Source organism: Theropithecus gelada, chromosome 7b (assembly GCF_003255815.1).
Source record: "Theropithecus gelada isolate Dixy chromosome 7b, Tgel_1.0, whole genome shotgun sequence".
Lineage (NCBI taxonomy): Eukaryota > Metazoa > Chordata > Mammalia > Primates > Cercopithecidae > Theropithecus > Theropithecus gelada.
Genome location: NC_037675.1, coordinates 79,048,034 through 79,073,308, shown reverse-complemented (window position 1 = coordinate 79,073,308; position 25,275 = coordinate 79,048,034). Strand labels below are relative to the sequence as shown.

At 42.7% G+C, this 25,275-nt stretch overlaps 2 protein-coding genes across 6 annotated transcripts in view; one reads left to right on the top strand and one right to left on the bottom strand.

The window, feature by feature from the left end:
* SLIRP (SRA stem-loop interacting RNA binding protein) overlaps positions 1-7,689 on the bottom strand; it is a 53,043-nt gene extending 45,354 nt beyond the window's left edge. For 2 of the 5 annotated variants that reach the window (XR_003120454.1, XM_025391653.1), the window contains exons 1-3: positions 7,546-7,671; positions 4,848-4,906; positions 164-271 (exon numbers count right to left, since the gene is read on the bottom strand). Coding sequence is in view for 4 of the 5 variants with exons in the window: in XM_025391653.1 (XP_025247438.1) it covers positions 164-271; positions 4,848-4,906; positions 7,546-7,642 (264 nt within the window). In the remaining variant the exon portion in view is untranslated. Of the gene's footprint in view, positions 1-163; positions 272-4,847; positions 4,907-7,545 lie in introns of all 5 variants that reach the window. The other 3 variants (XM_025391651.1, XM_025391652.1, XM_025391649.1) reach the window with 2 other exon arrangements.
* Positions 7,690-7,731: 42 nt separating this feature from the next.
* The window catches only part of ALKBH1 (alkB homolog 1, histone H2A dioxygenase), a 33,847-nt gene continuing 16,303 nt past the window's right edge, over positions 7,732-25,275 (top strand). Inside the window, exons 1-3 of the mRNA XM_025392033.1 lie at positions 7,732-7,932; positions 11,277-11,385; positions 20,788-20,950. Coding sequence (XP_025247818.1) covers positions 7,750-7,932; positions 11,277-11,385; positions 20,788-20,950 — 455 coding nt within the window. The 5' untranslated portion in view covers positions 7,732-7,749. The remainder of the gene's footprint in view (positions 7,933-11,276; positions 11,386-20,787; positions 20,951-25,275) is intronic.

Sequence of the window (25,275 nt, the reverse complement as noted above, 5' to 3'; positions counted from 1 at the left end):
TACCGCACCTGGCCTACCACCCCATCATTCTAACAAGCATTAAGGTAGCTTCAGTTACAAATATCTCAAAGTCCCCATCATTCCACATTTATGATCTATTTGATACATAATTAAATAGTACCTACATGTATATCATACATATGTCTGGTATAGAAAAATTTACCTTCACTCCATCTATAATATGATATTCCTGTTGTAGTGCATTCTGAAGTTCTTCTTCTGAAGAAAACTGAACCCAACCCAAACCTCTGTGAAAGCCAGTCCCCTTGTCCTAAAAATTCAAAATATAGGAAAAGATTAATCATGAACTTGAGAAAGTTTCCATGAGCTCCAAATCAAACTACCAACTTTTTCATCTGCCAAAAATCAGATTTTTTTTTTTTTTGAGGCAGGGTCTTGCTCTGTCACCCAGGCTGGAGTGCAGTGGTATGAGCCGGACTCACTGCAGCCTCAACTTCCTGGGTTCAAGCAATCCTCCCACCTCAGCCTCTTCAGTAGCTGGGATCACAGGTACATACCACCATGTCTGGCTCATTTTTTATATTTTTTGTAGAGACAAGGTCTTGCCATCTTACCCAGGCCGGTCTCAAACTCCTGGGCTCAAGCAGTCTTCCCATCTGGGCCTCCCAAAGTGCTGGAATTACAGGCATAAGCCAGCATGCTCAGCCAAAAATCGATCAGACATAGGTGTCAGTAACCTTGCTTTACACCCTTCCTGATTACCCAAAGCTAAATCCTTGTTGTTAAACTTCCTGTTTTCCTTGCTGCCATTAGAGAAGATATGGGTCATGAGCTTTCTGTATCATTCTAGATGCAAACCATACTAACAGTAATAGCTAAGGGAAATTTTGATCAGTACTTTTGTTCTAAGCCTCGTTTCTGGAAACTAGAAAATTAAGCCTCAAAGGCTTGTTGCACTTATTTCTGAATCCAGTCACCCTCATCACCACCATGACTATCATATGTTCCTAATGAAAAACAAGAAAAGATAATATTTAGCCCTTACTTAACCTAGTTATAGACTTCGGGTTAATTTAAACAATTTTGCTACTTTCCCTTGTGCAAAAGTTTAAACCTATACATCACATACGGAAAACAGATTCTAGAGTGCTTGGATGTACCCTGCCCCTCCAGCCCTTCAACAGAAAACAAGTATTAAGATGTCTAGTCCCGTAGATGACAAACTGGTCCTCGTTAGTCTCATTCAAGTTATGCTGTGCTTTGCCAAAGAAAATCAAAATCTTACAATTGCTCCTATACTTCAAGGATAACTTTATAAGGAATAACCTAGAATACAAGAGAAGTTTCTGGTGATGTCCCAATGATCCATTCATTGTAGATAAGACAATTTCTAAAGCATTCCTTTACTGTCATGTGACCACTTCCACAGTCAAAGGCATTAAGAAATTTGTTTATATTAAAACAGGCCAGGTGCAGTGGCTCAATCCCAACACTTTGGGAGGCTGGGGTGGGTGGATGGCTTGAAGTCAGGAGTTCGACACCAGCCTGGCCAACATGGTGCAACTCCCATCTCTACTAAAAATACAGAAATTAGCCAGGTGTGGTGGCACATGCCTGTAGTCCCAGCTACCTGGGTGACTGAGGAAGGAGGATCACTTGAACCCGGGAGGCAGAGATTGCAGTGAGCTGAAATAGCACCTCTGCACTCCAGCCTGGGCGACAGAGCAAGGCTGTCTCAAAAAAAAAAAAAAAAAAAAAAAAAAACTCAGTCCAGGTGCAGTGGCTCATGCCTCTAATTACAGCACTTTCGGAGCTAAGGTGGGTAGACTGCCTGAGTCCAGGAGTTGCAATATGGTGAAGCCCAATTTCTACAAGGAATACAAAAAACTAGCCGGGTGTGGTGGCACATGACTGTAAGTCCCAGCTACTCAGGAGGCAGAGGCAGGAAGGATCCCTTGAACCCAGGAGGTCAAGGCTGCAGTGAACGTGATTGTGCCACTGCACTCCAGCCTGATGACAGAGTGAGACCCTGTCTCAAAATAAGGAACCAGGATTTCCAACTTGAGTACAATGAATTTAACAAAAAATTATTTTTTTGTCATATTTTATTTTGTTTTATCAACATCAAAGCTGCCTTTTATTTAAATCTAAGATCTATTCTTTCCAGGTCCTATTTTATTTATGGACCAAGAAAAACCTATTAATTTTTTTTGCAAGGAACTTTTAAATGCTCTTGAAAAAACTGAAGTTTTCATGCTTATAGAAAACATTTCATGTCCATAATACATGTGCCCAACTTTTCTATTCAACTATATAAAATTCCATTGCATCAGTGACTTAATATCTAATCAATCCCAGTGATGAACGTTTAGGTTTTTTCTTCTTACTTGACATTAAGCAATGCTGCTTTGGAATATTCTTGACCACACATTTCTGTAGGATAAATTCTTAGACAAGTAACTGCTAGATCAAAGCAAATATAAATTCTTAACTTTGGTATTTTGTCAACTACACATCAGAACTGAAGGTACCAGCTGAACTTCTCAACAACTTGAGTGCCAGATTCCCTACACCTTCACTGGTACTATATATAATTAATCTGTTAGTCTTTGGGAGTCAAGTAACATTAAACCAAGAATTAAGAATTTAAGTTCCTTTATGTTTTTATTTTACTACAGCCCTTATAGTGCTACAAGGAAAAAAAGGTTTCAGTCAAGTGTGTGTAAACTATATACTCACATCACACCCTAAAAAAGCCCACAGAAAAATACAGTCTAGGATAAATTTATAGGCTGATTTCTAGACCCTCCCAAGAAAGCAAAGGAAATGTAATTAATATAAAAATACTGTTTTATTAGTTATAAATCTAAAAAAGAAAATGGTACTCAATGAAGATAAAACTTAAAATATCCTCTGCCAATTATTAGAAATCTCAAATCCTTATTAGAATACTGTAGTAGGCAGAATTCTAAGATAGGCCCTATGATCTCCATGCATTCCCCATGTCACACCCTATATAATTCCCTCCCCTTGAGTGTAGGCAAGACCTGACTTGCTTCTAACCAAAAGAACACAGCGAAAGTAATGGGATGTCACTCCTGTGATTACGTTCAATGTAAGATGCCATCTTAGCATACTGGAGAAGCCCTTCTGACTTTAAAGAAGCAAGCTGCAATGTTGTAAGACAGCCTACAGATAAACCAGGTAACAAGGAACTGCAGGGAGTTCCTAGGTGAGAGCAGCTCCCAACTCAGAGCCAAAGGTCAGCAAGAAAACAGACCTCAGTCCTACAGTTAAAGATGAATACTGGCCGGGGGCAATGGCTCACACCTGTAATGCCAGCATTTTGGGAAGCCCAGTGGGCGGGTCACTTGAGGTCAGGAGTTCAAGACCAGCCTGGCCAACAGAGGGAAACTCCATCTCTACTAAAAATACAAAAATTAGCTGGGTGTGGTAGCGCGTGCCTGTAGTCCCAGCTACTCAGGAGGCTGAGGCAGGAGAATGGCTTGAACCCAGGCAGCAGAGGTTGCAGTAAGCCGAGATTGCACTACTGCACTCCAGCTTGGGCAACAGAGCAAGACTCCATCTCAAAAAAAAAAAAAAAAAAATTTGTCAACCACATGAGGGAGCTTGGAAGTCAGTCTTTTTCCCCAGTAGACCCTTTGATGAGATGCACTACAGCCCCAGCTGACACGTGGAATATATAGCTATGTAAGACCCTAAGTAGAGGACCCAGCTAAACTGTGCTCAGCTGTGAGATATGTGCTGTTTTGAGCCATTATGCTTGTGGTATTTTGTTACACAACAATAAAAAAACACAAATACCTATGATAAAGCCTTTTCACTTTTTAATCGGTATCACTCAAAATGTTATCAATGGACTGTAGGCCAGGCATAGGCCTGTAATCCCAGCACTTTGGGAGGCCAACGCAGAAGGATTGCCTGAAGCCAGGAGTTCAAGATCAGCCTGGGCAACATGGCAAGACCCCCATCTCCATAAAAATAAGCCAGTACAGTGGCTCGCACCTGTAATCTGAACACTTCGGGAGGCCGAGGTGGGCAGATAGCTTGAGCCCAGGAGTTTGACGAGACCAGCATAAGCAACAAGGCCAAACCCCATCTCTACAAAAAATACAAAAATTACCCAGGTGTGGTGGCACATGCCTGTAGTCCCAGCTACTCAGGAGGCTGAGGTGGGAGGATCACCTGAGCCTGGAAGGCAGCGGTTGCAGTGAGCCATGATCGCATCACTGCACTCCACCTGGGGTGATAGAGCAAGACCCTGTCTCTTAAAAAAAAGAAAATGAAAAAATTTTCCAGCCTGGGCAGTATGGCAAAACCCTGTCTCCATTAATACCAAAAAAGTTAACTGGGCATGGTGGCACATGTCTGTAGTCCCAGCTACTCAGGGGGCTGAGGTGGGAGGATCACTTAAGCCTGGGAGGCAGAGGCTGCAGTGAGATCAGGCCACTGCACTCCTGCAGGGGTACAGAGCAAGACCCTGTCACAAGATAGATAAATAAGAGTTTTTTAAAACACTTTAAGCTTTTTTTTTTTAACAATTTTTGTGAGTGTATAGTAGGTGTATATATTTACAGAGCACATGAGATATTTTGATATAGGCATGCAATATAAAATAAGCACATCATGGAGAATGTGGTATCTATCCCCTCAAGCATTTACCATTTGACTTATGGGGTATCCAAACCCTCAGGCATTTATCCTGAGTTACAAATAATCCAATTACACTCTTTGAATTATTTTAAAATGTAAAATTATTATTGACTATAGTCACCCTGTTCTGCTATCAAACAGGTCTTATTCATTCTATTTTCTTGGTACCCATTAGCCATTCCCACCTCCCCCTACTTTTTCTTAATACTTACAAAAGGTACAATACACCTTTTTACATGGCCAAACTGTGCAAAGTATTCTTTCAGCTGACCTGTGTGGCAGAAGAAAACGTATTAAAAGCAGTTACTATATTTTGGATTCTCTTAGATTGTAGAAAGAAACTAAAAGTGATCCCACGGTCACCAGACTTCTTGTGGACAGGAACTACTTTGCATTTCCCTAAAGGCTTAAGATTTAGGAAGCAGCTATGGTACTGACTATAAAGTCACAATGTACCAGACTTGGTGGTGAGGAGGGGAGATGGACAGACAAGTTGTTGAATTGGCTGCAGTCTCCATCCTCAGCAAACATCAAGTGTTTTCATCATATCAGTTACTGTGCTATGTGGACTATGATCCCTGTGAGCAGATCACAAAGAAGAAAAAGACCAATTACAGTCCAGTGTGTTTCCAGGTATACTGAAGATTTCCAAATAAAATCCCAACTTACTGGTCCTTCACAATTTAGTAAAATGAGTTGACCTCACCTACTCTTCCTGCCTTATTTCCCACTGCTGGTCCCTAGTTACTCTCTAGTACAACAAATTGAATTATCTGTATCTGTCCTGCGGATTACCCTCTGCATATGTTGTTCTCTCCCCTCTGTATGCTGGTAATCCTATCTCCCCCTGCCTAACTTACAACTATAACTATTCTTCAAGACCCAAACCAAATACATCCACTGAGTTTTATTTTATTGGGCTCCTATCACAATACAAGACAATGTACTAGCCCTGTAGGACTTCAAAGATTTGGAGTATATAAAGACTAAAAACTACACGATCTGTTTCTCTTGTGAACTACAGTGCCTGTACTTCACTGAATTACTTTTTATAATATCTATTTAGTTCTCCTAGTTCACCAAAACCTCACTGGTTCAACAACTGCCTATATTTGTTCTAAGTCTCTTCATCCCCACCACTACTACACTGTAAGCTCCCTCAGCATATAAACCACCATGTTTACCGTGACCAATAAACAGTAGGGCCTCAATATTGGCTAAATGAGTAAGTAAATGTCCACTAATCCTTCCAACAATCCACAGAGACTAAATTTTTAAGGGATCTAATGTTTAAGTCAAACCAACTGGCAAGATCAAGGTCTCACAGAATATGATACTGGAGAACAAAATAATGTTAAACATATGTTTTACACCAGATAATTAAAGTCCTAGAAGACACTGATTTCAAAACAAACCAGCTCTGGAAGGTAACCCTCTTCCTAAATTGCCTAAAATGTTGAAGGAAAAACAGCTGTAAGCACCAATAAGAATGCCTACCACAGAATAGATACTCAAATAAGTATTTGCTGAATCAATGTAACAACCAAGAGAAACTGTTTCGAGGTTGTACATAATGCTCACTCTTTTTAAGGGTTTTAAACTCGCCCTTTATTGTCTGGAAACTTGCATCCTCAAGATGCTAATGAAACTCCTCAGCCTTTCCATAAAGTTTCACAGGGCCTACGGGAGACTTTACTGGGCTTGGTCTTCACCAACCACATGTTTAAAAGATGGGGCACAAACCAACCTATTTCCCATTCTACTACTTACATCTGAGCCACAAAAACTAAAAAGAAACTAAATCTTGCTCCATTTTGTTTAAAGGGGCTGACCTGAAACATGAATATCTACAAAAAAAGTGACCACGAATGTTTATATGTTGGTAAGCAAATATAAAAACCTCATCTCAAAACTGCAACTGACAAAAATTGAAGGTGGTGAAAGATTTCAGAACTAATTATTCCAACCTTTATCTCAAGACTAGGCCTCTCCTCTAAGTTTCAATTTTAGCTATCGTGAAAATAACTATCATTTGCTGAGTACTTACACTGTATCTAACGCAAGTCTAAGAAGTTTGCATATAAACTCAATCCTCTCAACAATCCTATGAGCTGGGTATTATTGACTACATTTTATCAATGAGTAAACTGAGGCCCAGTTGTGAGTCATTTTCCCATACTAACTTCAGTTATTCAGGTGATACAACGATTAAATGGCCAAGCTGGAATTCTAACCTCAACAGTCTAGTTTCGGAGTCCACTTCTCAGCCACAATGATACACAACCTCTGTTCAATTGCCTGACAGAAACTTCACAAGTTTCTCAAACTCAACACATTCAAACTTTACTCACCTTCTCTTGGCCTGCTCCTAGCTTCTAAACGATCAATTCACCAATGCTAAAAACCCAGAAATCATTCCTCCCTTTCCTTTATTCCGTACACTTTCCCATTTAAGCCATCACGAAACGGCATCTAATTTGCTTTTAAAACATGAATGGATCTGACCACCATCCTTCTACCATCGCCCTAATTCAGGTCCTCACCTTTTAAGTAAATTAATGATACTGCTTTTTAGCTCCTCTCCAAGCCTACAATCTTGCCACCTTGAATCCATCCTCCACACTACAGTCAAAATTATCCCTTCTAAATTGTAAATCTTGGTTACCAAGTAATAAGTCTTTACACCAAATCACTCCTAAAGGCAAGAGCTGGTGCATTCGTGACCCCAAAAGCTCAAGGGACATCCCTAAACGGTTAACTGCAAACAAAATTTCTTTCTGCTCACTTGCATGCTCAGGAGCAGTCTCCTAATTCAGCCACCACGCTGACTTAAGTACCCTGCAAAAAGCAGAAGCTTTGAGGATCGCTTGGACCTAAAAATTCCGCTACTCCCACATCTCCCTCACTCACTCGACGCCGCAGTCCAAGGAATTTTTCTCACAAAAGCAACCGGCCGATCGATATTTCTACGCAGCGCCACAGCACCTCTCGCTACTGAGGCCGCCATCTTTAGACTAAAGGACCTCCTTGAAGCGAGGCCGCGGCCCCGGAAAAATTTTCCGGATCCGGAACACGAGAGAATCTGCTTCCGGATCAGAGGGTACAGACCGCGAAATGGGGAAGATGGCAGCGGCCGTGGGATCTGTAGCGACTCTGGCGACTGAGCCCGGGGAGGATGCCTTTCGGAAACTTTTCCGCTTCTACCGTCAGAGCCGGCCCGGGACCGCAGACCTGGAAGGGGTCATCGACTTCTCGGTGGCCCATGCAGCCCGTGGCACGGGTCCTGGTGCCCAAAAGGTACAGAGAGAGGAGCGGCACGCGTCTCTCCATCGCTTTGCGCCGCTTCTTGGAGGGACTTCCGTGTCTTCCTCGCTTCTTTTCACCTCCAGACCGGTTGTTGTTGAACGATTCCTGTCCTCCTTTGGCGGCAGAGTCGAACTCCCCGCTGTCACACTAGCAGTAACGCGTTGAGATGCTCGTTTCTTTAGGCGGCCATTCCTGGCAGGGGGGCTCGGTCAGAAGAGCCTGGGAATCCGTGTTTATTTCTTACTGTAACTGTCTCCTCACATTTCTGTTTGGGTTTTTGTAAAACCCCATAGAAAGTCTTCGTAGACGGTAGGGTAGCGTTCTGCTGCTTGAAAAAATGACTCCCGAGGAATCCCAGAACTGACAGATGTGGCGCTGTTTGTTAAGCCGCTGTGGGTAAAACTAGTCCCTGTCTTCTCCCCTGGGCCTTTTAGAAGGAGGTCATTGAAGGATTCTGATAATCCCTCCGTGTTGAAAATAAATGGCAAACAAGTATATATGGAATACAGGCATCGTTATTTCTCTCTACTTTTCCCCCATGGAGATTAAGAAAGGGAACACAGGCCGGGAGCGGTGTCTCATGCCTGTAATCCCAGCACTTTGGAGGCCATGGCGGGTGGATCGCTTGAACCCAGGGGTTCGAGACCAGCCTGGGCAACATGGCAAAACCCCGGCTCCACCAAAAATACAAAAAATTAACCAGTCTCATAACCTGGTCTCAAGTAAATAGATTTTTTAAAAAAATTTTTTTTAAGGGAACATAATAGACAAGAGGGAAAACTGGGAACCAAAACTGTAGTTCAGTATACATTTTCTTTCTTTACAATCCACTTTAACGTTGAGGATATGCAGCCCCTTAATTTGCTCTTGGTGTTGTCCACAGATGTCTAGATGAGGCATCCTTTCCAAGCTTCCTAACAGCTCTGATAAAATTGGGATGCTACAGTATTAAGTATTAATGATTGCATACTTGAGCTCAGCTTTTCAGCACCTTCATTTGTTAGGAAAACAATGGTCTTAGAGTTGTCAAAATACAGAAAGTCCACACCCCAAGAATAATATACTTTTTCTTTCCAGAGCCCTTCAGACTCTCATTCAGCTCCTTTTACTCGCATTTTACCATAATATGTACATGCTTTTTAGAATGTCAGCCATCAGAGAATGAGCCATTATGTGTCTAGTACAGGACCTAAAACAGTACTGAGTAAGTACAGTATGTGTTGAGTACATGAAAGCTTGGGTGTTTTGTTCCCCAGCTCAAAGCACATTAAAGTAGTAATTAAGAGAAGTTAACTATTACAAGCCAGCTGATGAGACTAGTGGGAAAGTGGTGGTTAACAGTCTGGCAAGGGAGGAAGCAGAAAACTTTTTATGAAAACCTTATATAAAAAGCGATGTGATTCAGTTTAGCGTATGATAGAATAGGTCCACTAACATCACCTCCAAGAGTGTGTTAAATTATAGTGCAGTATTAAGTATGGCCTATTTAAGAAATCAAGACAAAATGCTTGAAAGTGTTTTATCAGCCCCTAGGTACCTGGAAAACTCAGCTGATCAGTACTCTCAGAGGGTTTGAGATAGCCCTTTTATTATAGAGACATGAGCCAACTTTTGGTATTTTGTCCAGGAATCTCCACACTTGGAGAAGTTGATAAAATATCATTCTCTTTGAAAGAGAATGTTTCATATTCTATATATATATATATATATGTGTGTGTGTGTGTATATGAGATATATACATTTTTTTTTTTTGAGACAGTGTTTCACTGTGTCATCCAGGCTGAAGTGCAGTGGCACGATCTCGGCTCACTGCGACCTCCGTCTCCTAGGTTCAAGCAATTCTTCTGCCTCAGCCTCCCAAGTAGCTGGGACTACAGGCACGCGCCACCATGCCTGGCTAATTTTTGTATTTTTAGTAGAGATGGGGTTTCGCCGTGTTGGCCAGACTGGCCCCAAACTCCTGACCTCAGGTGATCTACCTGCTTTGGTCTCCCAAAGTGTTGGAATTACAGGCTTGAGCCACCGCACCCAGCCTGTTTCATGTTTTAAGGCAAGGCAGATCCTAGGTTTATTATTGAGGGAAGAATAAAGGTTTTTTCCGTTAATGTTTTGACGTCAGTGACTGCATAGTGGGTCTCTTAACCAATGTAATGAGCCATCCATTAGCCACTCATGTACAAAGAGAACTTCAGCCCCTGAAATACTAAATTCATTTCTAAGTAATTTACAGAAGCAGAAGTTGTAGTGTCAGTTGGACATTTCATCTAGAAGAGGGCAAACAGGATTTTTTAGCTTTTACTTTTAGCAAACAGGATTCCCAGTGTCTCATTGAAACATTTTTTCTTTCTGTTTACAGCACTCTTATTCTCTCTCTCTTTTTTTTTTTTTTTTTTGAGACAGAGTCTTGCTCTGTTCCCAGCCTGGAGTGCAGTGGCGCAATCTCAGCTCACTGCAACCTCCACCTCCTGGATTCAAACAATTCTGGTGCCCTAGCCTCTCAAGTAACTGGAATTTCAGGCACCCGCCACCACACCCAGCTGATTTTTGTATTTTTAGTAGAGACGGAGTTTCACCATGTTGGCCAGGCTGGTCTCAAACTCCTGACCTCATGATCCGCCTGCCTTAGCTTCCCAAAATGCTGGGATTACAGGCATGAGCCACTGCGACTGGCCTTCTCTTTTCATTCTCTCACCCTGCCCAGCTTGGTGTTCCTTATAGCTCCGTTTAAATACCAGCTCTATACAAGTGTCTCAGAAGCATTACTGTTAGCCCTAACTGAAGTAAATAGCTTTGTGACTCAGGATATTTCAGTACACCAAGCACCTTTCATGATGCAGTCCCATAAGAAGTTGCAAAGGTATGATATCATAGGAAAAAGTAGTTCTGAAAGCCAAAATTAGCCTGCTTAAATTTTCTTATTACCATTTTGCCTCAATTTTGGGTAACTCTACTATTACTATATAGATGAGAAACTGAGGCTCTAAGACATTAAGTTACTCATCTAAAATGCCTAGATCAAGTAAGCAGTACAACTAAGATTAACCCCAGACTTAATACTCTTTGCTTTGGCCAGGCACAGTGGCTTATACCTATAATCCCATTGCTTTGGGAGGCCAACACAGGAGGATCACTTGAGCTCAGGAGCTTGAGGCTGCAGTGAACTATGATCATGCCACTGCACTCTAGCCTGAGCAATAGAGCAAGGTTCTGTATCTTTAAAAAACGCAAGAATCCTAACTTTGCCTTATACAAGAAATATCTTTGGAGGTTTGAGGTTCCCAGAGTTGACCTGCAAAATAGATTTAGCCCTTTAACTTCTGTTTCCTTCCTTTCAGGTGGTCAAATCTCAGCTAAATGTGTCTTCTGTCAGTGAGCACAATGCATATAGAGCAGGCCTTCAGCCTGTCAGCAAGTGGCAAGCCTATGGACTCAAAGGCTATCCTGGTGAGTGTAACTGACCTCAGAGAAGGCAATATCACTCAATCATTTGTGTTTTCATATCTTCAAAGAAGGTACTGTGAGCAAGTAAATAGACAAAGGATACACATAATAAACAGATAAGTGTTTCATTTCCAAACCGATTCTATACTGTACCTTGTCTAAGATGTCCGTTTCCAAAGGATAGAACAGGAGTCAGCAGTGCCTGCAGATGTGGCTGAAAGTGGCATGACCATTGAAAAAATAAGGACATTGCCTCTGGGCTCCCTGCCACAACTCTGAACATCTGATTTGGCAGAAATGCTGTAAAGAATAATTTATCATTATCATTGTAATAAATGTCATATAATAGTTATGAATAATTCATAGTTGTCCCTCTAGTCACATTCTCAAATGGCATAACAACTTAAAACTTGTTGCTATCAAGGCTGAACATATTTAATAAAGAATTACAATTAATGACATCAGAAGTCCTCGCTGAGTACGGTGGCTCACACCTGTAATCCCAGCACTTTGGGATGCTAAGGTGAGTGGATCACCTGAGGTCAGGAGGTCAAGACCAGCCTGACCAACATGTTGAAATCCCATCTCTACTAAAAATACAAAAAATTGGCCGGGCGTGGTGGCTCAAGTCTGTAATCCCAGCACTTTGGGAGGCCGAGACGGGTGGATCACGAGGTCAGGAGATCGAGACCATCCTGGCTAACACGGTGAAACCCCGTCTCTACTAAGAAATACAAAAAAACTAGCCGGGCGAGGTGGCGGGCGCCTGTAGTCCCAGCTACTCGGGAGGCTGAGGCCGGAGAATGGCGTGAACCCGGGAGGCGGAGCTTGCAGTGAGCTGAGATCCGGCCACTGCACTCCAGCCTGGGCGACAGAGCGAGACTCCGTCTCAAAAAAAAAAAAAAAAAAAAAAATACAAAAATTAGCCAGGCGTGGTGATGCATGCCTGTAATCTCAGCTACTTGGGAGACTGAGACAGGAGAATCGCTTGAACTGGGGAGGCGGAGGTTGCAGTAAGCCGAGATCGCGCCATTGCACTCCAGCCTAGGCAATAAGAGGGAAACTCTATCTCAAAAAGAAAAAAAGGCTGGGCGCAGTGGCTCACACCTGTAATCCCAACACTTTGGGAGGCCTAGGCGGGCGGATCACAAGGTCAGGAGATTGAGACCATCCTAGCTAACAAGGTGAAACCCCGTCTCTACTGAAAATACAAAAACAAAATTAGCCAGGCATGGTGGTGGGCCCCTGTAGTCCCAGCTACTCAGTAGGCTGAGGCGGGAGAATGGCATGAACCTGGGAGGCAGAGCTTGTTGAGCCGAGATGGTGCCACTGTACTCCAGCCTGGGCGACAGAGTGAGACTCCGTCTCAAAAAAAAAAAAAAAGAAAGTCCTAATAGGGGACAGGTGAGGTGGCTCACACCTATAATCCCAACACTTTAGAAGGCCAAGGTGGGAGGATCACTTGAGCCCAGGAATTTGTGACCAGCCTGGGTAACATAGTAAGACCCTGTCTCTACCAAAAAAAAAAAAAAATTTTCCCAGACAGAGTCTCACTCTGTCACCCAGGCTGGAGTACAGTGGCACAATCTCAGCTCACTGCAACCTCCACCTCCCAGGTTCAAGTGATTCTCCTGCCTCCCAAGTAGCTGAGACTACAGGTGTACACCACCACACCCAGCTAATTTTTGTATTTTTAGTAGAGACACGGTTTCATGCTGGCCAACCTGGTTTCGAATTGCTGACATCATGTGATCCGCCCGCCTTAGTCTCCCAAAGTGCTGGGATTACAGGCGTGAGACACCTCACCTGGCCAAAAAAAATGTTTTTAATTAGCCAAGTGTGGTGGCATGCCTCTGTAGTCTCAGCTACTCAGGAGACTGAGGTAGGAGGATTGCTTGGGGTGCAGTGAGCCGAGATCATGCCACTGCACCCCAGCCTGGGTGACAAAATGAGACCCGTCTCAAGCAATTCTAATAGACTTGTCTGCAATTTTTAATTTAGTAATGTTGGATAGCTGGTTTTACAGAGAATGAAATTCAGAAAATAATGAAGAATATTTTCTAGGCTCCTGGGGCCATTGTAAAAGTTAACATTGCACTTGTGATTTCAAATATGGGTTAAAAGTAAGAGAAATCTTTAAAAAGAAATGTTAGTTTTCATTGTGCCAATGGCCAGGACTCTATGGCTCTGTGGTACAGCTCTGAAGATATAACAGCCTGGCTCCTCTTGAGCTTGGGTAAATGTAGAGCATGCGTCACCAATAGTCTTGTTCTTGGAGGCCACTCTTCACCTTTCAGCTCTAGCACCTTTTTTTTTTTTTTTTTTTTTGAGACAGTCTTGCTCTGTCGCCTAGGCTGGAGTACAGTGGTGCGATCTCTGCTCACTGCGGCCTCCGTATCCCAGGTTCAAACAATTCTTCTGTCTCAGCCTCCCACGTAGCTGGGACTACAGCTGCCTGCCTGTGTTTTTAGAGACAGTGTTTCACCATGTTGGTCAGCCTGGTCTCAAACTCCTAACCTCAGGTGATCCACCTGCCTTGACCTCCCAGAGTACTGGGATTACAGGCATGAGCCACCATGCCCAGCCTCTAGTACCTATTTTTAAGGCCATGATTCTCTGTTACTCTAGGCTTTCTCCCCTTAACAGATTGTTCATGCCACAAACTTAACCCCACTTGAGTTTTAAATTGTCTAAAGTGCTGTACTTACTGTCTGAGGCTTTCTAGGATTTACTGCTTAATTAAGCCACATCTTTTGGGTGGATGTCTCATATCCTTGGAGAGTTTATTCTGTCTCTTCTGCCATTATAAGCTGTGTTTGTTTATTCATTTATTTATTTATTTTTTACTTACTTTCTCCCATAAGCTGTATTTAATAGAAATATAATGTCCAAAATATGGGAGAGAACAGTCTCTTCTTACTCTGAGTTGATCAAAAGGATTTTGTTTATTTCTGGATCTGACTTAATCTGAAGGAAGCTGAGTATACTACAACCTGTCCTCACACTCTGGTGTGAGGACACATGATCCTCTTGAACAAGAGAATAATAGGCCTGGAAACCAGAAGCAGAATCTAGGGAAGAAAAGACTTATGGGGGAACATCACAGCATTAAACATTGAAAAATTATCCTGCACAAGAAGTGGTGGGAAGCAGTGCACACGAGTGGTTAAGGCATAGGTTCTGGTGCCAGGCTACCTGGGTTGATATCCTGGCTCTGCCATCTACTAACTGTAAGACTTTGGGCAAGTTTTTTAATTCTTTTGCCCTCAGTTTCATCATATGTAAAATGTATATAAAAATAGTACCTACTTCATAAGGTTCTTATGAGGATTAAATGTTAATGTATATGTTAACTGCTTAGGTCAGTGCATTTATCAAGCACTTAAAAATGATTTGGGGTTGCTCTAGTTGTCAGAACCCAAGACCAGTGACTGAAAATTACGGAGAGGCAGGGTTTTTTTGGGTTTTTTTTGTTTGTTTTTTGTTTTTTGTTTTTTTTTAAACCTGGAAAACATGCAGATGCAAGATAGGCAGATTTTGGTTTTGTTTGTTTTCTTGAGACAGGGTCTCATTCTGTCACCCAGTGGGGTGCAGTAGCACAATCACAGTTCACTGCAGCCTTGGCCTCCCAAGCTCAAACGTTCCTCCCACCTCAGCCTGCCTCGTAGCTGGGACCATTGGCTTGCACCACCGTGCCCAGGTAATTTTTTTTTTTTAATTTTTTGTAGAGATGGGGGTCTCACTATGTTGCTCAGGCTAGTCGGGAACTCCTGGACTCAAGTGATCCCCCTGCCTCGGCCTCCCAAAGTGCTGGAATGACAGACCTGACCCACTGTGCCTGGCTGGGAGGCAGATTTTAACCCAATAAAAAGAAGACAACCGTTGTCTGAAATGGACTGCCTAAAGAGATACTAAATTTCCTGTCACCATTCAAGCTTGGACTACACCAGAAGTATTATTCCTTTAGTCTGATATGTTTGGGAGTATTATAATACTATTTATTTCATGAAATTGTGATGATAGCAGATGGTAGGTTGTGGAGGGGAGGGTTCCTATCTTTTTCCAAAATGTTGATGATCCTATCATTCTCCCAAATTATTTGGAGAATTATACAGATAAATGAAACACAAAATCCAAATGTATTTTGGAGCTACTTTAGAGGACATGAAAAATCAGATTACTGGTAAAAATCTTTGTCTGTATGAGGTTTCCTTGATGCCAAAAGCCCATTGACTTTGATCATTAGGTTTAGTTTTGAGTATATGCTATTGATAATATTAAATGGTGGAACAGGATTAATCAACAATAATGAGGAACCTGTCCACATTGAATATCTCTAAGCTGTCTAGTTTTTTTTCTATATCTGCAAGAATCTAGACAGAATTTTAAGTGCTTTTAGTAAGATTTAGTATGGTAGAGGAATCTTCAGGTTATTTTCTATGTATTTCTATGACGGCATAACCTCCTTTCAACTGAACCACATGTGGTTTTAAATCTCTTTGAAATTCTGATAGTGGACCATTGATGATATTGTTCAGGGATTCATTGGTTAGAGCCTAGTATTTATAATGCAAAGAGCATAGGTTTGTTGCTTGGATGGGCTTACTGGTTTTGCTTGTTCCATGGCCACAAATCCAGCTTTGTTTGTTGTACCCCAGATTGTTCGTTTGTCTTATCCCAAATGTGTGCTAGCCTTGTGATGAGCCAGGAGAGAGGGATGAATCAGTGAAGTCATGTTACCCCTCTGAACTTCTGTTCTCTGACCTGCAAAACTGGATTATTAATTTCCTTATGGAGTTACTGAAGATTAATGAGATGGCATAAGGTTGCTAGCACAGTGTCTGACACTTGTAGGCATCTAGCTGTTTTTAGCAGCTACTATAATTAATGACTTAGGAATAAACTTATTTATTGTTAATTGCTGTTATTAAACTTTATCATTATTCTATGTCTAAATTATATGCCAAAGAGAAAAGAGGAAGACTAGTTAAGTAATAACAAAGTTGTTTCTGTTTTAGGCTCTCAGCCCAGTGTCTTTACTGTCTGCTTTCATAGTAATTCTCCCTAAGGATATTTTCATAAAATGTGTCGTTATTGTTAATAGTCCACACCAGGAATTGGCAAACTAGTTTTATTATAAACACAGTTTATTGGAATACAGCCACACCTTTTCCTTTACTTACTGTGTATGGCTACTTTCTGGCTACAGTGACAGAATTGAGTGCTAAAGAGACCAAATAAGGGCTCACGCCTGTAATCCCAGCACTTTGGGAGGCCAAGGCAGGCAGATCACTTGAGGCCAGGAGTTCAAGAGCAGCCTGGCCAACATGGCGAAACGGTGTCTCTACTAAAAAATAAAAAATAAATTAAAATACAAAAATTAGCCAGGTGTTGTAGTCCAAGCCTGTAATCTCAGCTACTCAGGAGGCTGAGGCAGAAGAATCACTTGAACCTGGGAGGTGGAGGTTGCAGTGAGCCTAGATTGTGCTTGGGAGACAGTGAGACTCTGTCCCAAAAAAATAAAAAATAAAATAAATAAAGAGACCAAATAATCGTCATAGCCTAAAGTCTTTACTGTCTAGTTCTTGACAGAAAACGTTTGCTGACCTATGATATAGACTAGATCTGGAGTTCAACCAGGAACTGAAGACCTTCAAATTATTGCCAGCATTTAATTCAGAAGTCCTTAAGTTTTAGTCTGTTCATCTGTTTTTAAAATCCTTTTGCAAGGGGAAGATTACACTAATATATGATGCTTGGCTTTTATATCATTGCTTGGATTCCTTCTTGTTCCTCAGGACTTGTCCAACCATGCTTACTCTTGCTGAGATGACCTTGCTATTTATGTTATTGGGAAAACAGCCCTTCAGGCACAAACCCTTTCAGCCTTCAATGGCCCCCACACTTATAAGCAAATATTCTCATTTCTACCATCCAGTCGTAGAGAAGGAGGAGTACTTTTAGTTCAAAGCCAGTCTCTACCTTCTTGATCCATCTCACCTTCTTAAACCTCTTCCAGCTTTCAAGACCTTGCTCTATTTCTTTCCTCTCTTTTGTTTCCAACTGGCTCTTCCCTGTTGACTCTTTCTTCACAATCTGTAAGCATACTTAGGTCTTGCCAGTCCTTAAAAACCAAAAACTGCCCTCTTAACTCTTTGTTTTTCTATGACTGTGCCTAAGCTTTTATTTTCTTTCATAGCTGGTCTTACAAAAAGGAGTTTAACTTGTCTTTATTGCCCCCTCTCCAGACAAGGTTTTTTATCTCTTTATCTCTAATTCTTTTTTTTTTTTCTTTTGAGACAGTCTGTTTTTGTCACCCAGGCTGGAGTATAGTGGTGCAACCTCAGCTCACTGCAACCTATGCCTCCTGGGTTCAAGCGATTCTCCCACCTTAGCCTCCCAAGTAGCTGGACTACCTGTGTGTGCCACCACGCCTGGCTAATTTTTGTATTTTTTCTAGAGACAGGGTTTTGTTGTGCTGCCCAGGCTGGTCTCAAACTCCTGAGCTCAAGTGATCTGCCTGCCTCAGCCTTTCAAGTGCTAGGATTACAGGCGTCAGCCAAGCTACTATGCCCGGGTTCTAATTCTTTTTTTTTTTTTTTTTTATTACAGCAAATGATTTTATTTGTAATTTCTACCCCTCTCAGTGCCTCCTCCCAAAAAACCTGCACATGAATTTACAAACATATTAACATATAAATAATGAGAAACATCCTAACCAGGGTCTCCTGGTTGTCTCTGCTGGAGATTAAGACTGGAGAGGGCGCTATCTTCACACAGACTTCCAGTGACATTGAGAGTCTCTTGGTGGCTGTTTTGGGCCCACAGCTGGCTTTTTCAACACCTCCAGGTTCAACCACCAGTCTGTGTGCTGTGCCCAAGGTAGAGCCCAGGGACTGCGAGCATGTGCAGCTCCATTGCCCATCATTGTTCCAGCTGAGCTCATGCTAGAAGGGATGCTTCCTCTCCTGACAGAGCTTCATGGTGGCCAGCCCGCTCCTGCTGGCACTCAGAGCCTCAGTACCGGGCCACCTGGCAGCACCCACAGATGTTGAACTCCTGGAGCTACTTCTCAATCACTGTGCAGGAAGGGTAATGCTACTATAGTAGGTGTAAGAATTCAACTCTTCCCCACATCTCCATTGGTGTTATAGTACCAGGTCACAGTTAGGACAGGTCACTGCTCTTCTTTGGGGTCCATGGTAAGCTGCTGAATTGCAAGCCAGTGCAAGCTTTGCTCTCTCTTCTGGAGGTTTCTTTGGCTTTGGACCACCAGCCCTACAGCACCAGCTACAGGTTGTCTGGGTAATTGTCCTCAGTGAGGGCATTGAGATGTACCACCTGGATCCCAGGGGTCATGCTGCTTCTGTGCTACCACAGCAACTCATGAAGAAGTCTTCCCAATCCTCTTCCTCAGTGCTTGTCAAAAGCATTCCTGAATATCTTAGTACCATTTCCATCTGCATCTACTTCCATTTGGGCCTCAGAGGAGTACCTCTCCACCAGCAGGATATCTTTGCGCATCTGTCAGTGTATTCAGTCTTTATCTGACTGCATACTGCCTCCACTACTCTCTCCTACCAGAAGCTACAGCCACTGGTGACAGGAACAGAGCTCTCATCGAGGGTAAGGTCCCTGGCTGCTGCAGCTACACAAGGGGCTCCCTCCCAGCCACTGAGCTGAGCTGTGTGATGTCCAATTTGAAGTCAGTCATGGCCAGGCCTATGCTCTCAGCCAGCAGTGCCACTCCCATGGGAGACGGGTGCTGGGGAAAGGCCAGGGCTAGGGTCAGGCCAGGCAGGCCCTCGGTAGGACAAGACTGGGCCCAGCTTACCTTGTGTCTGCCAGACCTGCCATGCACTGACCTCTAATTCTCAAGAAAGTGCCTGGTACAGACCAGCCTGGCCAAAATGGTGAAACCACGTCTCTACTGAAAATTTTAAAATTAGCTGGGTACAGTGGCAGGCACCTGTAATCACAGCTACTTGGGAGACTGAGGCAGGAGAATCCCTTGAACCCGGGAGGCAGAGGTTGCAGAGAACCAAGATCACACTACTGTTCTCCAGCCTGAGCAACAGGGTGAGACCCCCATCTCAAAAAGAAAAAAACAGGAAAGAAAGTGCCAGGTACATATTGTGTGTTTGATGAATGAATGAATCTTTGCCATGAATAGGATTCCGGTTAAATATTATTATTAATCTTTTGTTTTTGAGATGGAGCCTGGCTCTGTCGCCGAGGCTGGAGTGCAGTGGCGTGATCTTGGCTCACTGCAACCTCCGTCTCCTAGGTTCAAGTGATTCTCCAGCCTAAGCCTCCTAAGTAGCTGGGATTACAGGTGCCTGCCACCGTGCCTGGCTAATTTTTGTATTTTAGTAGAGATGGTTTCACCATGTTGGCCAGACTGGTCTCAAACTCCTGACCTTATGTGATTCTCCTGCCTCGGCCTCCCAAAGTGCTGGGATTACAGGTGTGAGCCACCACGCCTGGCCTGTTATTAATCTTTTACCGAGAAAAATGAAGTTAGATTGCTGTCAAGGTCACAAAGATCTTTAACACACATGCTGTAGTTGTTTACAAACACAGATATTACAGAGACACTAACTGCAGGAATTTGCAAACACTGAGATATTACAGAGATAGTAACTGCAGGAAGCAACTATCACCCCTACAGCTGGGAGGAAGAACAAAAGAGCTTGGGATTACTATGTTGAGAAGCTTGGAAAAGGGACTACATGGAACCTGGCGCTTAGACTTCTGAGGAGAGGACATAATGAGGCTGATTCTAGTGATGTGGAAAAACTACATTAGAACCAACTTCTGCCCTCCAGTCTTCCATTAGTGACCCTTATAGGCACAGGTTAGCAGAGAGGCAGCTGGCAAATAAGAAATGTAGTTGGCAGGGTCTCAGCCCCATATTATGAAGCTAAGTATAGAAGAGTGGATTTGAAACTGAGAGAAAATAGACCAATAATCAGCACGCCATTCATTAGATGATGACTTTCAAATCTATGTTTTAGCTAAAATTCATTATAAGATTTCATATAATCATGCCTGTAATAAAGGAAATAGGGAGGTAAAGAAGTCTTGGATGACTCTAAGTAACAAGAGCTGATAAGAATTAGAGGTGTACTTTTGCCACTTTCAATTCTAAAGTTTGCTTTGGGATAACACAGTTAACCTTGTGGAATATGTGTTTCTCTTGAGAATACCCAGAAAACCAGACGCATTTGCATAGTGGTAGATGTCAAATGTTCATCAAAACCTACCTGTTCGTTAACTTGAAGCATGACCAAAAACATAAGGGGAGTAAGTAACAAAATAGTGAGTATAAAGATGTCAAAATTATTTGAATAACTGATGGAGAATTTCCCCCTCTTCTTTTTTTCCCACCCATCTTTTGTATAGGGTTTATTTTTATCCCAAACCCCTTCCTCCCAGGTTACCAGTGGCACTGGGTGAAACAGTGCCTTAAGTTATATTCCCAGAAACCTAATGTATGTAACCTGGACAAACACATGACTAAAGAAGAAACCCAAGATCTGTGGGAACAGAGCAAAGAGTTCCTGAGGTAAGTCTTGTCAATCAGAATGAAGTGTTAATACTTAGCTCAGATCATCACAAGTCTTTGCAGGAACTGTTCTGTAACAACGCAGTAAAAGTGACTGGCTGGGTTTTTTTTCCCCCTCATTGTTTCCAAGCAAAAACAGCACAATTGTATTCTTTCCCCAGGAACATTTGGACAGATGCTTTGACAGTTACAGTAAATTGAGATCCATTTTAAAGACTTGCTTATCATAGCTTAGATAATTGAGTTCATCCTCATTAATCATCGCATGATCCATTTCCATTAGCTTCAGCCATTGTTTTCTACTTAAAGTGAGTTCCCTTGAAGGCTTGTGGTATCCTAGGAAAAGTTAACATTGAAAGCTCTTTGCTTCTACCCTCCTAGATGGGTTCAGTGGTGCTAGCCGTTTTGTGATAGGTCAGTTGTTCCTCATGAGAAGAACTAATATTTTCACCTTCATGCTTCAACATTCATTCATTCATTCCACAAATATTTAGTGAGGGTCAGTAGTGTGTCAGGCATGATGCTAGGCATTGGACATACAAAGATAAAGGCACCCTCCCTGCACTCAACAGTACATAGTCTCTGGCAAGAATGTGTTACCTGTGGGAATAATTATTGTAGAGCTCAGAAAGTGTTATGATGGGGTTTGGAAAAATACTGTGGGAGCATAGAGGAGGAAATAATTATTCCAGACATGGTAGAAGTGTGAAAGAAGAAAGAATGATTTTTTATTTGTTTGTTTTTGTTCTTTGAGACAGTCTCACTCTGTCGCCCAGGCTGGAGTGCAGTGGCGTGATCTCAGTTCACTGCAACCTCTGCCTCCTGGATTAAAACGATTCTCCTGCCTCAGTCTCCCAAGTAGCTGGGATTACAGGCACCCGCCCCACCACTTTTTGTATTTTTAGTAGAGATGGGGTTTCGCCATGTTGGCCAAGCTGGTCTCAAACTCCTGACCTCAAGTGATCCCCCAGCCTCGGACTCCCAGAGTGCTGGACTACAGGCGTGACCCACCAAGCCCAGCCTGAAAAAGTGATTTTGTAATGGGTTATCCTCTTTTCACTGTCCATTTGAACTGATCTTCAAAAATGAGTAGGGGTTTACCAGTCAGAAAAGTAAGAAGTCTCTACTGAGTAGAGAAAGCAGCCTGAGGAAAGATACAATATTTAAGACAGAATAAATTGTCCTGTGAGACAAGAGCATAGGATGCGTACTTTCTTATGTTTATTCAATAGGTATCTATTGAGTTTCTGCTATGTGTCAGACACTGTGCTTGAGTGTTAAGAGATTCAAAGGCAGATTAAAAAACAGTTCCTGTCTTCAAGAAATTTGTACTTTAGTTATGGACAAAAACATAGAAACAGATAATTAGATACAATTTGGGTCTGGGCTTGTTGGCTCATGCCTGTAATCTCAACACTTTGGGAGGACAAGGTGAGAAGATCACTTGAGGCCTGGAGTTACCAGCCTGGGCAACATAGCAAGACCCCACCTCTATGGGAAAAAAAATTTTTTTTTTTTGAGACGGAGTTTCACTCTTGTTGCCCAGGCTGGAGTGCAATGGCATGATCTTGGCTCACTGCAACCTCCACCTCCCAGGTTCAAGCGATTCTCCTGCCTCAGCCTCCAGAGTAGCTGGGATTACAGGTATGCACCACCACACCCGGCTAATTTTGTATTTTTAGTAGAGGTAGGGGTTTCTCCATGTTGGTCAAACTGGTCTCAAACTCCCGACCTCAGGTGATCTGCCCGCCTCAGCATACCAAAGTGCTGGGATTACAGGTGTGAGGCACTGCGCCTGGCCCAAAAAAATTTTTTTTAATTAGCTGGGCATAGTGGTGTGCACCTGTAGTCCTAGCTACCCTGCCGGCTGAGGAGCGACTGTCTCTAAAATACATACATACATACATACATACATACATACATACAATTTGGTAGATGCGGGGATAGACATTTTAGGATGTAATGGGAATGGTCACTTAAGTAGCTAGGTTGGAGGTAGATTATAGAAAATGCTTCCTGGAAGCCATGGGTAGACAGAATTGGTAAAATATGAAGGAGGAGAGGTGGATTTGGGCCAGATGGTAAAGGGTTTAGTGATGTAGAGCAGGGGCCAACAGACCCAACCACGTGACCCAACAGTGCCCAACCACAAGGCCGCAGACCTAGACAGCCGAGCATTACTGCCTGAGCTTCGCCTCCTGTCAGATCAGCAGCAGCATTAGATTCTCATAGGAGCGCGAACCCTGTTGTGAATTGTACATGCAAGGGGTCTAGGTTGCACACTCCTTACTGAGAATCTAATGCCTGATGATCTGAGATGGAACAGTTTCATCGCCAAACCACCCCCCATCCCCACTCCATCCGTGGACAAATTGTCTTCCATGAAACTGGTCCCTGGTGCCAAAAAGGTTGGGAACCACTAATGTAGAGCACCAGTTCTGGAGTCAGACTGTGTTCAGATCCCAACTCTACCACTTAATAGCTGTGTAACCTTGAGCAAGTTCCTTCACCTTTCTGTGTCTCATGACAGTCCTTATTGAATAGTATGAGAATTAAACAAGATAATACGTGAGAAGTCCTTTAAAGTGCCTGTTAAAACCATTTTACCAACTTTATGTCCTGTTTGATGTTATGTGGCCTCATGTTGTAGTTTTCAGAAACTGTCATGCCGATTCTAACAGAGTAAAGAGAAGATTTTCTTAAGGGGAAAGAAGTAAAATTCTGTGGTTTTTCTTTAAACCTTGGTCTGTAGGTTATGGTATTGACAGGAGCAGTGAGGAAAACTCTGTCCATAAGCTTTTAGTAGTGTCTTCTTCACAACTGAGAGCAAGGGAAAGGAAGATCATGGTTGAGTGAAATTAGTCCAAGAGAACCTACTGCTATTAAACCAGCCTGTGTTTTCAAGTAATTGATTTTTTTCTTTCTGATATATGACTCTGCAGAAATCACAGCTGTCTTTTAAGATAGCTCAGATGAATCTCCGTAATAAATCATCCTGTAAACAATGGTGAGATACCTTTTTTTGTCTAATAAATTAGCAAAAATAAAATATTTGATGGTCATACCTTATGTTGTCAAGGGTTGGAAGAAATTGATATGCTCAGACATTGTACTGGCAGTATTGAAAATCGATTAAGGCTAAGTTTTCATTGTGTCACTATGTGATATGTGCTTCAGTTTCCTCATGTGAGAAATGAAGGTATTGGACTGGATAAGCCATTCAAGGTAATTGAATCATGGGCAGTCAGGGTCATGTGGACAGTACATGGCAGCTCTCCCAAATTTGCCAGTCTCTCAGAATGGGAGAGAGTCTGTTATTCAAAAGAGATCCCCTGGAGGTTTTGATTAGGTTTCATAACATCCTCTGACATTGAGAACCACTGAAGTAAAGGACCTCTAAGATCCTTTTGGTTTTAATTTTCCAGAATTCTGTGGTCAGGGAAGAAAAAACTTTAAATAGAAAATGAAGAAGAAATACTTGAACTTAAGCAAAAGCAAAAATTATTTTAAAAAATACTTGAACTTAAGAACTGTTCAAAAACTTAGGGTACCTCAATTCTATGGTTTTTTCTTTTTTTTTTTTTTTGAGACGGAGTCTTGCTCTGTGGCCCAGGCTGGAGTGAGCGGCGCCATCTTGGCTCACTGCAAGCTCCGCCCCCCGGGTTCCCGCCATTCTCCTGCCTCAGCCTCCCGAGTAGCTGGGGTTACAGGCGCCGCCACCTCGCCCGGCTAATTTTTGTATTTTTAGTAGAGACGGGGTTTCACCATGTTAGCCAGGATGGTCTCGATCTTCTGACCTCGTGATCCGCCCGTCTCGGCCTCCCAAAGTGCTGGGATTACAGGCTTGAGCCACCGCGCCCGGCCGAATTCTATGGTTTTTTCAAAGTGAATAGTGTAGCTAGAGATTGTTGTACAAGTGTACAAGAGTTATGTGCAGGCTGGGCATGGTGGCTCATGCCTGTAATCCCAGCACTTTGGGAGGCCGAATCGGGCAGATCACCTGAGGTCAGGAGTTCGAGACCAGCCTGACCAACATGGTGAAACCCCATCTCTACTAAAAATACAAAATTAGCTGGGCATGGTGGTGCATGCCTATAATCCCAGCTACTCAGTAGACTGAGGCTGGAGAATCACTTGAACCCAGGAGGCGGAGGTTGCGGTGAGCCGAGATCACACCATTGCACTCCAGCCTGGGCAACAAGAGTGAAACTCGGTCTCAAAAAAAAAAAGTTATGTGTAAACATCTTCCTTGTGACATTGTTTATAACAGAAAAAAAAATTGTGAAGCAGCCTAAGAGTTCATCAGCAGGAGACCAGATAAATCT